Source organism: Budorcas taxicolor, chromosome 7 (assembly GCF_023091745.1).
Source record: "Budorcas taxicolor isolate Tak-1 chromosome 7, Takin1.1, whole genome shotgun sequence".
Taxonomy (NCBI): Eukaryota; Metazoa; Chordata; class Mammalia; order Artiodactyla; family Bovidae; genus Budorcas; species Budorcas taxicolor.
The window spans coordinates 61,207,458-61,220,888 of NC_068916.1; the positions used below are offsets into that span (position 1 = coordinate 61,207,458).

The window sequence follows — 13,431 nt, forward strand, 5'->3', positions numbered from 1 at the left end:
AGTAAGGCGCTCAACACAGTGCTTGGCACTAGGAAAAACTTAATAAATGAAGACATCGCCATCTTCCTCACTAACCTCACTTCCCTCTGCCACCCCATATCACCTGCTAAACTCTCAGGTTATCTCCTCCTGCTCCTTGGGTGGCTTTTAAGGTGGGGGTGGGGGTCCACTTCATCAGCAGGTGCTAATGGTACAGGGAGCAGAGTGCTGTCCTCCCCGAAGCAAGGTCTAGGAGGGAAATGCTTTGTGTATGGTACAGCTTGTTCACCCTGTGCTGAGCCAGCGACCTCCCTGACTTAGTCCCTTAGGGCTGGGCTGTGGCCACACACGGGCAGAGAGCAGTGAGCTTGGCTGGGATCACTAAGCAGGTTGAATAGTCCAGTTTCTTTGGGCACAGACCCACTTCTCAGGTTCTATAGCCACATCTGGACTGATCTGCTCTCTTTTAGACAGATTACAACTACTTTGAACTGAGGTGCTTGGAGGCTCAGAAAGTGGTACCCTCCAAGGACCCTTCCAGCCTTGACAATAGCTTTAGGTTCTTCTAAGCGTCTTCTCGTTCTGGATCTCAGCTCCGCTCTCTACTTCCCTGTCCATCAGCTACCCCACTCCTCTCCCACCCTCATTTCTTCCACACGTCCTCAGAGACTAGCAGAGGCCTTGGCACATGGTGGGGTCTCGGATGTCCTTGACATCAGGTCAATGAATGAAGGAGTCATAACTCAAGTGATGATGATAATGAAGATGATGGCTGCCATTTCTGAGATTCTACCACCTGCCAGGCTTATGCTAAGTACTTTACTTGCAATATATCACTTAACCCTCACAACAGTTCTAGAAAGTGGGTACCATGATTATCCTTATTTCACACTGGAAAGTACTAAGTCTGAGAAGTTCATAGCCTACCCAAGCTCAGATACCAAATAAAGGGTAGAACTGGGATTTGAACCCAGGTGTGTCTGACTTAAAATTCCATTTTCTTAACCAGCATATTATATATAGTGCCCCAAACCAATGATTCAAAATCTTGATGGCTCAGAGGAATGAGAATCATACAAAGATTCAGGCAAAAGGTAAGTCTTTCGGTAAGGTTGTTCTGTTGGAGGGTGTAGGTTGAGAAAAGGTGGAGCAGCTAAATGATCCAGAGCCCTTCCCTGGGGCCTCTCATTGTGCTATGCTTTGTTTGATCATCATAAGCCTACAAGCTATCTATCATTCCCATTTTCCAGATGAGAAAACTGAACTTCAGAGCAGTTAAGCAACATGTCCTGGGTTACACAGCAATTAAGCAGCAAACCCAGGATCTGACTGCAGTCTGTCAGCCCCAGAGCCCATAACTTACTGCTCCCTACTAGAGCTGGGAGTGAGCGACTGAAAGATGGGGAAGTGTTGACCGCAGACAACTGCAATTGCGCAGTGGCACAAACACACAACCATCTCCCTCTTCCAGGATTAAAGGGCTTTCTAAGAACCGTGGAATTCTAGTCAAAGACCACTCATGACTCCCTCCATTGTACAGCTGGGGAGCTGGAGACAGGCCCAGATTGGACAGGAATTGCCCATGGTCATAAGCAGGTCAGGGGCCCACCAGGGTGGCTCCCCGCCAGCCGCCTTGCTGCCCCTTCTCCGACTCTAGCCCCAAGCCACCAGCTGCTGTCTGTGCAGCTCTGCTCCTTTCCCCAAGCACGGGAAGGGGAGGTGCTTTCTGGGTATAAATAGAAGATGGAGATGCTACTCTTTTGCAGAGGAGTTAACTGTTGGGGCCCTGGACACAGAGAGATGCTCCCCTCCTGAGGGAGAAGGCGTGGTAGCTGTCGGAGTTGGAATGTTCCTTACAGAGCACCTAGATCTTGCTGCTCAAGTGTGACTGGTGAGCCAGCAGCTTTGGTGTCACTTCACAGTGTGTTAGGAATGCAGACCCTCATGCCCCATCCGGACCCACTCAACTAGAATCTACCTTTTAACAAGATGCCCAGCTGGTCCAGACAGCCCTCTCCTTGCAAAGATGGGAGAAAGCGGCTCAGAGAGGGTAGTGCTCCTACCCAAGGTCACACAGCCATTCCCTGACAGAACTATATCTAGAATCTGCACTCCCTCCCCATCATGACTCAGAGCCCTGCCACGCAGTGAGACAGCCCCTCAGCTGTGCAGGGACGGGGGAAGGGAGGTCAGGCAGCCAGGTGCTATTTCAGAGCCATCCTGCCTGCCCTGGGCACAGCTACTCCACGCAGCCTGCGTTCAGTCCACTCTGGGGCAGGGGCCACCTTGGGGCTGGCTTGGAGAGACCGGCACTGCAGGTCCCTGCAGGTGGGAAGGGCCATGGTGCCAGGCTGACTCAGCATGGGGGTGGGCTTGGGGAGTGGGCTACACTGGTCAAGGCTAAGCCTGGCCTATTTTCGTCTCTCAGAGCTTCGGAAGTTTTCCTGAAACAGCTTTTCTGAAGGAGGCTGCCGGCAGCGTGGGCTGGGAGGAAGGGCCCCTTCTTCACCTTCCCCCCAACCAAGCTGCTCGCGGAGGAGTATGGATACCATGAAAGACACCCCCTTTCCCACCTCTATTTGCTGCCGTCCCCAAGAAGAGAGCAGCTGCCCCCTTCCCTCAACAAACACCCACCAGGGCGGGCAGGGGAGCTGGGCCAGGTCCCACCCACACCCCTCGCCCATCCCCCATGCTCACCAATATTGGGGTGCTTCAGCAGGCGGCAAATGCGGGCTTCACGCTCCAGCTTCTGGTGGTCTGAAACACACAGATGCCCAGATGAGTCCAGGGGAGGGAGGCATCTCCACCCACCCCATCTCTCCCTCCTCACAGCCTCTAATGACCTCTCCCTCCCAGGGCCTGGGCAAGGTCGCCTGGGCAGAGCCTCTGGGTTCTCCAAGAAGGCAGTGAGATGCAGCGGAAGAGAGAGACCCAGGCTGCAGTGAGGCAGAAGTCCCTTCCCCGCTCTGGGTCTCGGTTTTCAGGGTTCTCAACCGAGGGGCATCTCTTGCCTGTATCAGAGCCAAACTCCAGGCAGCTTGGAACACCCCCACCCCCACATCAGGCTCCGACTGCCCTCCCCCAGCCCTGCCTCTCCCACTGCACCTTCTCCGGTGGAACTGCTGAACCTCAGCTCTCTAGGCACGCCCTGCCCAGCCCTCTCACTCTGGGACCTTCGCACATGCGATTCTCTCAGCTTGGAAAGCTCCCTCTCAGCCTCCCACCTGCTCTGCACTGGCCATCACTCACTCTTAGCCATCCTTGGATGTCACTCTCTCTGGCAGCCCACCCTGATTGCCAGCTGCTGGGGGCTCCGCCTCTGCATTCCCAGGGCCCCTAGGCAGCACATGCCGCTCTGTCTCAGGGATGTCGCTGTCCCTGAGGGCAAGGACTTGGTCTCTGTTGTACCCCTGGCATCTACCTAAATCCCTGGCCCATGGAAGATGCTCAAGAAATAAATGAATGGGCTTCCCTGGTGGCTCAGCGGTAAAGAATCCGCCTGCCAATGCACGAGACGCGGGTTCGATCCCTGAAGCAGGAAGATCCCACATGGCCTCAGAGCAGCTAAGCCCCTGTGCCGCAACTATTGAGCCTGTGCTCTGGAGGCTGGGAGCCACGACCGATGAAGCCCAAGGGCCCCAGGCCCACGCTCCGCCACAAGAGAAGCCACTCAATGAGAAGCCCTCACACCACAATTAGAGAACAGCCCCCGCTCTCCGAAGCTAGAGAAAGCCCGCGCAGTGATAAGACCCAGCACAGCCAAAAGTAAATAAATAAATACAATTTTTAAAATACATAAAGAGATGACTAAAGCTAAACCTTAAAAAAAGAAGAAATAACTAAATGAAAGAACAAATCATTGAATAAATGAATCTTCCTAAGGGAGTAGGTATTCTCTGCAGGAGAAGGGTTGGATTAATTTATAGAAGATGCCTACTGTGGGAGAAGTCAGCACCAAGGACACAGAGAGCCCCAAAGAATCTGCAGGGTAGTGGGGGCTTACCCAGAGATCTCCCACCTGCTTCCTGGGACTTCTGTCCAAACCCCCTAGATTTCCCTGCCCACCTGGGAGAGAGGCCTTGTTCAGGATCTGCACCCATGATCTCTGACTCTGAGACTGCTGAACACAATCATACCCGTGACCCCATTCAGTCCTCCTGATAAGCCCGGGCTGTGGGCATCACTGTCCCTGTTTTGATCATTTTTCAATTTCCTTTGTGGTGCTTTTCTCACAATTTGGTATTTAATGCCTTAATTAAAAAAAAACAAACAGTATAATAGGAGCCAGTCACAAATACAGAATATCTACTGTGTGTCAGGTATTGTGCAGAGCACTTTATATACATCTCAAGCCCTCCCAATAATCCTCTGAGGATAACATTACCATTGTGCTGGCCTTACAGAGGAGGAAACAGAGGTTCAGAAAGGTTAAGTATCTGACTCAAAGTCACACTGCAGTGAGCAATGGAGCCACGCTTTGTATCCAGGTAGTCAGACTCCATGGGTGAGCAGTAAAACCCTGTCGGGGAGTTCCCCAGTGGCCAAGTGGTTAGGACTCTAGGCTTTCATTGCCACAGCTCAGCTTCATCCCCTGGTAGGGGAACTGAGATCCTGCAGGCCACGTGGCACAGCAAAAAAAAAAAAAAAAAAAACTCAAAAAATAAATAAATCAAAATAAAACTCAAAATCCAATGCTGTCCTGTTCTCTACACCCTGACTCATCACTGTTATCTCCATCTGCCTCCTATTCCTGAGTGGGAAAATTCAGGCCCACAGGAGGGAACTCACACAGACACTCAGTGGTGGAGTCAGGACTAGAACCCTGCTCTCTGAATGGCCCCTCCAGGGAAGACGGGCACCAGGGATGGTGATGAGGAGGAAGAAAATCCCAGCCCTGTCCCTAGGCTGCCCAGCTCCCCTGTCCCCTCCCCTCTCTGTTAGTGGAATCACCAGCTGTCCTCCAAGGGCTGCAGAAACCAAGATCAATACTGAAATGTGGCTTTTCCATCAGCAAAGCAATTAAGTCCAATCCTCTTTCAGTAGAGTGTAAGCTCCACTCCCCAGCTGAAGGCAGCTGCAGGCTAGAGGGGGATGGCTGGCCCAGCTGGGGGCATCCTCATTTCTCCTCCCTCTCTGTCTCCTTGCAAATCCTTCAGGGTAGGGAGGTGGAGGGGAAGGAAGGCTGATTCCCAGGCAAAAGAGGGGGATCCCCATCCAGAGCTGGCCAAGAGCCCTCAGTAAGCAGAGGATGACTGAACCCTCCCCAGCTCCAGACCCTGCCCCCCACCCACCATCCCCAGCAGAACCAAAAACCAGGCAACTCAAAGTGGGACCTATCAGAGGGGATGAGGGGACTCCTGTCTCAGGCTACACATTCAGGGCACAAAGGACCTAAATCCAGAATTCTGATGTTTTTCTCCATGTAAGGTCACCTGGGAGCAGAGTTACACTAACAGGATTGAAAGAAGAAAACGCTGGTCACACAGCTTTAAACATGTGACTGGTTACCAGACGTCACTGCTGGAAATGCTGGGAACTGTTTTTATAAATCTTGTAATCATCTTGTGCATAGTACAATTACACTGCATTGCAACCTTCAGTGCTAAAAGCATTAATTTGTTGAATGTAAACATATACTTTATATAATAATTTTTGTAACTCTGAAATGTTTTCATTATCTAATATGCGGGGAACCTCAAGAAATATAGGTGCTGAGTTCCTCTTGACCTTTGAGGCTTGCTCCATTAAGCAGTCTCTTGACAAAATCAAGGTAATCACCAGTGTGGTCAAGCCTTGTTACAACTCAGAACTTTGAGGAACCACTCTTAAAGCCTCTCCCCAGCCCCCCAGTCAATAGTTAAGAGGGTAGCCGAGGACTTCTTATTAAAATATAAATGAGATCCTGCCTTCAAACTTTCCAACAGCTTCCTAAAGTACTTATAATACAATCCGAAGTCCTCAAAAACATCCAGAAAGACCCTGCAGGGTGCCGAGTTCTGCCTCATCTTGGCCTTCAAGCTCCCCCCAACACTAGCCTCCTTTGTGGCCTCAGGCACTGCAAACTCCTTCCCACCTCAGGGCCTTTGCACCTGCTGTGCCCTCTGCCTGAAATACTCTTCTTGGGTCTTCTCATGGCTGCCTCCTTCTCCTCAAGCAGGTCCCAGCACCATGTCACCTCCTTAACTTCCCCAGCTGCCTTTTCCTCCAGCCCCATCACACCCCCATTACCCTGTCTTATTTTCTTTGTTAACACTGATCACTACTTGAAAATACCCAGCTTACTGGTGTGTTTAATGTTCTTCTCAGTCTCCCTGCCTAGAAAACAGGTGTGATGACAGCAAGACCTTGACTGCCGGTTTCTGCTATGTTCCGAGGACCCACAGTCATAAGCAGCTTGTCCAAATTCCCATACCCAAGAAGTAGCAGAGTTGGGATTTCAGCCTATGTTCATAATTACTGTACTGTATTGCCTCCTATTTTCGTAATTGAGAAATCAATCCATCCAGTTCAGTGTAGTCCCATGATGGTGAGAGATCTGAGAGAAGCTAGTCTGCAGCCACCTGCTTGGTCACCAGGAAGCCTTGCTCCCAACACCCATTGTGATAGATGCTTTGTGAATTTTCTCCCTCCCTTCCTGGGGGCAGAATTCCAGGGTGTTGGTGTTAAGGGGGCCAAGTCTGCCCAGAGCTCGGCAGGCAGTGGGTGGGTGGGAACTCTGGGGAGAGATTTCTGGGGCCAGACAGGACCAGCAGGGCATGACAGGGCAGAGCAGAACCTGGGGAAGCCTGAGGGCTCTGCCAGCAGAGTGAATGGGCTCCAGCAGGTATGTGGGCAGCGGGGTTCTGGCTAGAGGAACAGGAGCCAGGGCAGAAAATAGACCTCTAGTCTCAGAACAGGAAATGTCCCCTCCCTCCACAGGACTTCAAAAAGCCTCCAGATCCTGGGCAGTTGGAGAAATAATCTGGAGGACCAAGAATGGGGAAGGGGTGGGGAAGTAGATGAGAAAGACAAGAAAGATGCGTCTCACTGCCTCCTTGCACGCTCCCTTGCATAAACCTGAAGCTCAGGGACAGCTGAATGAGCTCATACCATGCTTTCCACCTGATGTCCTGGGACTGGTCATTAGGGAGCCGAGGAAGTAACCCCTCAGTGCTCAGGTGGACAGTGAGGCTTGTGGAGGTTGCTGGACGGGGGCCAGTCACCTCTGGCAGCACCAGCTAGGTCCATGTGCCCACCATCCCCTAAAATGTTGATGAATTCTTTCTGTTTGTCTGCCTGGTGAGGCTGTGGCTAGGAAGCTTCCAGAGCCCCTGGCAGGGAGTTAGCGCTGAGCACCTCCTGGCTGTTGTCACTGCCGACAGGACTTTGTAAAGGCAGGAACTGGGGGGCCTCACCTATTGAATCCCCCACCCTCAGGGGTGGAACTGGGGCAGCTGTAGCTTTCAAAAGGCTCCCAGGGGGATTTGGCAGGGATTGGGACAGGGAAACATTTTTACCTTTCATTTCATGTCTTTATGGCTTCTTGGAATTGTTTATAGTACGAGCATTTTATATAAAAAGAGTAGTTTAAAAATACACACAAAAATCATCTCCCGGGTTTGGGAGCTGCTCAATAAAAGAGGCTGGCCCCATGGGAAAGGGGAAGCCATAGCTCCCGGGGTGGGGGTGGAAGACGCTCCGGGGGGCATGGCCCCTGCTGGGAACTGCCAGAGTCACCCAGGAGTGCCAGCAGGAGAAGCTTGGAGTGTGTTGCCAAACATCCAGCATTAAAACGCTCCCCGCCACAGGCCGCAGGAGGAACGAACAAAGAAACCTGCTAAAGGAAGCTGGGAGAAAAGCATCGCAGTTGGCAGGCTTCTTTGGGAAGGTTCTGAGACCCTCCCCCCAGCCCCTCACACTCACCAAGGCCTGGGCACCTTCCTCCCAGGAGGTCAGAGCTTTCTTAAATCACCAGAGAAGGGGCTTGGCAGTTACTGCACAGACCAGAGTCTACACTCCCCCAAACCCTTAGTTACCTTCCAGAAAAGAGGCGATGCTCCTTCCATCCCCCCACATGTGTTTCTTTCTGTCTCGTGCTTGTGTGGATGTGGCTCTGAGACTGTGCTGAACAGGCTCAAGATTCCCCAGCATCCAGGGAGGACCCTAGTTCTTGATTCTCCCTCCCTGCAGGGGGGTGGCAACCCAACCTGTCACCCCAAGCCACGGCTCTAGCCCTGCCCCTGCTGTATCTCAGGGATTGGGACATCTCCCTTGACCATCTGTGATATAAAACACAGAGAGGGCACTGGACAGCCACTAGTCACACAGCAACGGCCGGGCGAGTCCCGGCATCTGCGTGTGAGGCTGTGCCCCTGCTGGCCTTGTTGCCTGCCCTGGCTTCCCGCCCCAGGCTCTGGCCCTGGACCTTCCGCAGGGCTCGCCCTTCCGCACGAGCATTCACACAGGCTGTGTGCCATGGCAGGCCCCGGTCTTCAGAGGACTGCCGCCACCCCAGCCTCTTTTCCCTGCAGGATGTTGATCTGTCTATGGGGGAGTTCGGTAACTGGAAAGTGCCAGGCTCCCAGCAACGCTGAGCCAGAGACATGAAAGGCAGCAGCACACGGTGAAACACGGAGCCTGCTGGGAGGCCCGTGGGGCCCAATGTGAACATCCTGTACCGGCCTCTGCGAAACCCACACCTGCTGGGCCCTGGCCCAGACAGCTGCCGCTATGCCAGACAAACACCTGGACACTGCCAGCCCCTTCCATGCTGCGCAAGCCGTGGCTGCACAGCCCCCTCCTGTGCCTGCCTCACCCACCAGAATGCCCCCCACAGCTTAGGGTCCCTAAGGCAGCTCAGACCCACTCTTCAGGGTGGAGATCTTCGAAGACAGACTTTCCCACTGTGGTCACCACCATCACCACCCTAACCACATGCTAAGGGCAAGAACATAGCTTCAGAGCAGGCCCTCCAAAGGTTAAAGTCCATACAAATTACCGGTATCTTGTCAAAATGCAGATTCGGATCCCTTACATCTGGAATTATGAATTTGCATTCCTAACAATCTCCTAATGATGCTGATGCTGCGGGTTTAGAACCACGTCCAAATTAGAATTACCTGGGGATCATTTCCAAAAACCCAAGTCACAGCCCAGATTAATTAAATTACACCCTTGGGATGTGGGATCCAGGCATGAGGAATGTCTGAAGCTCTCCAGGGGATTCCAGGCTGGGAAGCCACTGTCCAAGGGAGTATTCAGGAAGCAGAATGTGGACTGGTGCGGTCGAGGCACAGCGCACCTGGTGTTCATAGGACGCTGATTGAGCACCCGGATATGTCAGGCGCTGTCCCGGGTGCTGGGCACGTACAGGGAATGAGACCCAGCCCCACCTTCTTGGTGCTTATGGTCATAAAAGAAGATGAATAGTAAACAAGGTACCAAACCAGTAAATGGGATACTTTCTCCACATTGGGAGAAAGCCACAAAGATAGTAAACAGTAACAAGAGACATAAAACGGGGAGGTCACCCTCAGATCTGGGGGGCAGGGAAGTCTCTCAAAGGATGTGACATTGAACTGAGACCTGAAGGCTGACAAAGAGCCAGCCTTGTAAGGAGCCAGGTGAGAGCATCCAGGCAGAGAGAGAGGCAGGCGCAGAGGCCTGGCAGTGAGAATGCAGGTGAATGGCAGAACAGCAGGGAAAGGAGGGCCTGCCTGGCAGCTTAGTCTTTACCTGGGTGGGTGGATGAGGGGTAGAGAGCCTGGCCTGTGAGAGGCTACGGCATCCAGTCTAGATCCCCTAAGGAAGAAATATGGAGGAGTCTATTCTCATAGTACCCACAGGAAGAAGAGCCCCCACCTCTGACAGCAGCATCACCCAGAAGGAGAGACCCAGGTCCCGGTTCTAACCCAAGGGATAGAGGGAAGGATGAAGGGAGGAGGGTGGGCCAGGCATGGATCTGGCACCTACCTCTGGCCGAGAGCTTCTTTGTGTTGATAATCTTGGCAGCATATTCCTGGCCGGCCAGCACCTTCACACACCTGCGCACCACTGAGAAGGCTCCCCTAGGACAGAGGAGGCAAAGAGGGTGAGTGAGGGCCCAAGGGCTGTGTTCCCAGGAGACACCACAGTTCACGCAGCTGCTCTGTGCTGGGAGGGAGCCTTCCCTCAGGGCTGCTCGAGCTCGTAGGGGCTGCTAGTGGCATACCTTGGGGACAGAGCAGGCCTGGAGACCCATGGGAACCACTGGTAGTAAATGGTTAGGAACTTGGCCTCGTGGGAGTTGAGCTTTGTCCAGTCATATTAAATTAGGCTCGACAAATTCTAAAGCCCTAAAATCATGCAATGTTAGAATCACAGAATCTAGGTCTCTGGAAAGTGAACCCACTCCAGTGTTCTTGCCTGGAGAATCCCAGACACGGAGGAGCCTGGTGGGCTGCCGTCTATGGGGTCGCACAGAGTCGGAAACGACTGAAGCGACTTAGCAGCAGCAGCAGCAGCAGGTCCCTGGAAGTTTTCAGTGTTTTATTCTTTGCGTAGTTAACACACTGACATGGTTCAAAGTTCAAAAGATACAAAAGTGTGGATAGTTAAGTGACTCCTTCCCACCCCTGTACCCCAGACTCCAAGGTCCCCTGCCCAGAGGTGGCCAGTGTTGCCAGCGCCTCTTTCCATAGATGCCCCCCCTCCCCCATGCAAATACTGGACACTGCATGCTGCTCGTACCCTCTTCTTCTTCAGGAATTTTTTTACAGATCCTCCTTCTGTATCATCACATAAAGAGTTCTCATTTAATCATGTGGCTGTCCGATAATTTACCTAGCCAGTCCCCTATCGACAGGCAATTAGGTTAGTCCCAGTCTATAGCTATGACAAACGGGGCTGCAATGCCTAACCTCATATATGTGCCTTAGAAGTACATTTCCCATAACTTCCCTGGTGGCTCAGATGGTAAAGTGTCTGCCTACAATGCAGGAGACCCGGGTTCGATCCCTGGTTTGGGAAGATCCTCTGGAGAAGGAAATGGCAACCCACTCCAGTACTCTTGCCTAGAAAATCCCATGGACGGAGGAGCCTGGTGGGCTACAGTCCATGGAGTTGCAAAGAGTTGGACATGACTGAGCGACTTCACTTTCGCTTTTCATGTATACAAGTGTCTGCAAATAAACTTTTAGAACAGGTATTATTCAGTCAAGGGTAGCTGTTGTTTTCCCCTGGAGAAGGGAATGGCAAGCCACTCCAGTATTCTTGCCTGGGAAATCCCATGGACAGGAGCCTGGCAGGCTACAGTCCATAGGGTCGAAAAAGAGTCAGATATGACTTAGTGACAAAACAATACAAAGGTGTTGTAGGGCATTTCTGAAAGATAACGAGAAACGATCCATCTTAGAGATGTACCAACGTTCATGCTAATATGTGAGGGGACCAGTTCCCTTGGCCTTTGTCAATACAACGTGTGATCAAACTTTTATATCTTTACTAGTGAGACGAGCACGGCGACTCAATATAGATTTAATTTGGAATTCTTATATTAAGAGTTAAGCTGAGCATTTTTTTCATGTGTTTTTAGAGGCTCCTGGGTTTTTATCTTCAAAATATTTGTGGCTGAAAGAACTTGAAGCAAGGGCTGTGGGTTTCCCAGCTCATAGGAGACATTGTTGCCATGTGGAATGTGCCCATTTTCCACATTATTTGATTTTTCAAGAAAAACTAGAAACTGGATATTTTAGTGACATTTCCCAAATTTTAAATACTGGTTGCTGCTGCTGCTGCTGCTAAGTCGCTTCAGTCGTGTCCGACTCTGTGCAACCCCATAGACAGCAGCCCACCAGGCTCCCCTGTCCCTGGGAGTCTCCAGGCAAGAACACTGGAGTGGGTTGCCATTTCCTTCTCCAATGCATGAAAGTGGAAAGTGAAAATGAAAGTGAAGTCGCTCAGTTGTGTCCGGCTCCTAGCGACCCCATGGACTGCAGCCTACCAGGCTCCTCCTTCCATGGGATTTTCCAGGCAAGAGTACTGGAGTGGGGTGCCATTGCATTCTCCGTTAAATACTGACATCTTATTCCAAAAAGTTTAGCTCCCTGGGTCACCCAGGAAATTTCCAAATCTAATGCTCTGTGACAACCTAGAGGGGTGGAATGGAGTGGGAAGTTCAAGATGGAGGGGACATATCTACACCTGTGGCCTGATTCATGCTGATAGATGGCAGAAGCCAACACAACTGTAAAGCAATTATCCTCCAATTAAAAATAAATAAATCAAAACAAATCTAAACGTAATATTTTGCCAAACAAAACTAGTTTGAGGGCTAGATCTGGCATCTAGGTGCCATGTTATACCTTCTACTACAAACATCATCTGGTGCAACCCCTTCACATCACAAAGGAGGGTCCTAAGGGGCCAGACACTGCCCATGGTCTATTATCGCCCTAACCACAGGCTAATGGCAAGGAACAAGTCTCCTGTGCAGCCTTCTCCAGTTTTAATGTGCATATGAATTACCCAGGCATCTTGTTAAAAGGCAGATTCTGATTCCTTAAGTCTGAGGCAGAGCCCAAGACTCTGAGCTTCCCCGTAGCTCAGGGGAGATTGCTCAAGGTCACACAGGCGGAGCTGTGTTTTGAACTCAGATATTTGCAGCCCCAGATTTTTGGCTTCTCCACCCAGTAAGCCTGCTGCTTGCGGGCCTGCACACCCAGGTTCCTGACATGGCCATGCCCCACCATATCTTCCAAACTTTGATCCCCTCTCCCAAGCACACAGGCAGGTCCCAGCTACACAGATGCAGCTGATGGGAGCAGGGGCGGACGCTGGCAGGCACCGAGGAAGCCTGCAGGCTGGCAGAGATGCCTGTTCTCACAGGCCCCAGGGCGTTCTGTCACTGGCTTCGTGTCTGAGCAGCATGAAGGGAACGGGTGGGAAACTGGAGAAGGATGAGGAAGGAAGATCTGGGATGTGGGCTAGAGGCCAGGAAATATGACCTTGTAGGAAAGCTGGTGAAGGCCAGAACTCATGGGCATAGCTACAGACCATCGTCTGGCTGGGGGGCTCTGCCTGTCCTCCACGTGGAGGGAGCAGCCCAGCAGGTCTCCCGCCCTGAGAAGCTCCCTCCCTGTGACACAGCACACCACACCTCCCCCGCTAGCCCAGGACCACGGCTGCTCGTCCATCCACTAGACAGAGTTCCTAAGGACCAACAGGGCCTCCATAAATGTTACTATAGGAACAGGAGGTAGATTTAAGTGAGAGGGACTGAACTTAGGCAGGGAGAGGGTGTCAGTCTGGGGTGTTAGAAACAGGAACAGGTACTTGAGAAAGGTGCCCACCCTACTCAGACTGGGACGTTCAGGTTCCTGCCCAATGGGAGGCCATGATTCTCAGAAGTCCCAGAGAAGAGAGCATGTTTCAAATGGCCCCTTCTGGCAAAGATTCTGAGGATTCCAGGGAGAAGAGGGGCAGGAAAGGAGGGTT

General features: G+C 51.9%; 1 protein-coding gene and 1 non-coding gene across 2 annotated transcripts in view; one reads left to right on the forward strand and one right to left on the reverse strand.

The window, feature by feature from the left end:
* Positions 1-13,431, reverse strand: part of CAMK2A (calcium/calmodulin dependent protein kinase II alpha) — a 65,414-nt gene that overhangs the window by 39,521 nt on the left and 12,462 nt on the right. Inside the window, exons 2-3 of the mRNA XM_052642648.1 lie at positions 9,931-10,025; positions 2,677-2,736 (exon numbers count right to left, since the gene is read on the reverse strand). Of these exons, the coding sequence (XP_052498608.1) occupies positions 2,677-2,736; positions 9,931-10,025 (155 nt within the window). The remainder of the gene's footprint in view (positions 1-2,676; positions 2,737-9,930; positions 10,026-13,431) is intronic.
* On the forward strand, positions 10,894-10,965 carry TRNAC-ACA (transfer RNA cysteine (anticodon ACA)). Its single transcript has one exon. It is a non-coding gene; the product is annotated as a tRNA-Cys (tRNA).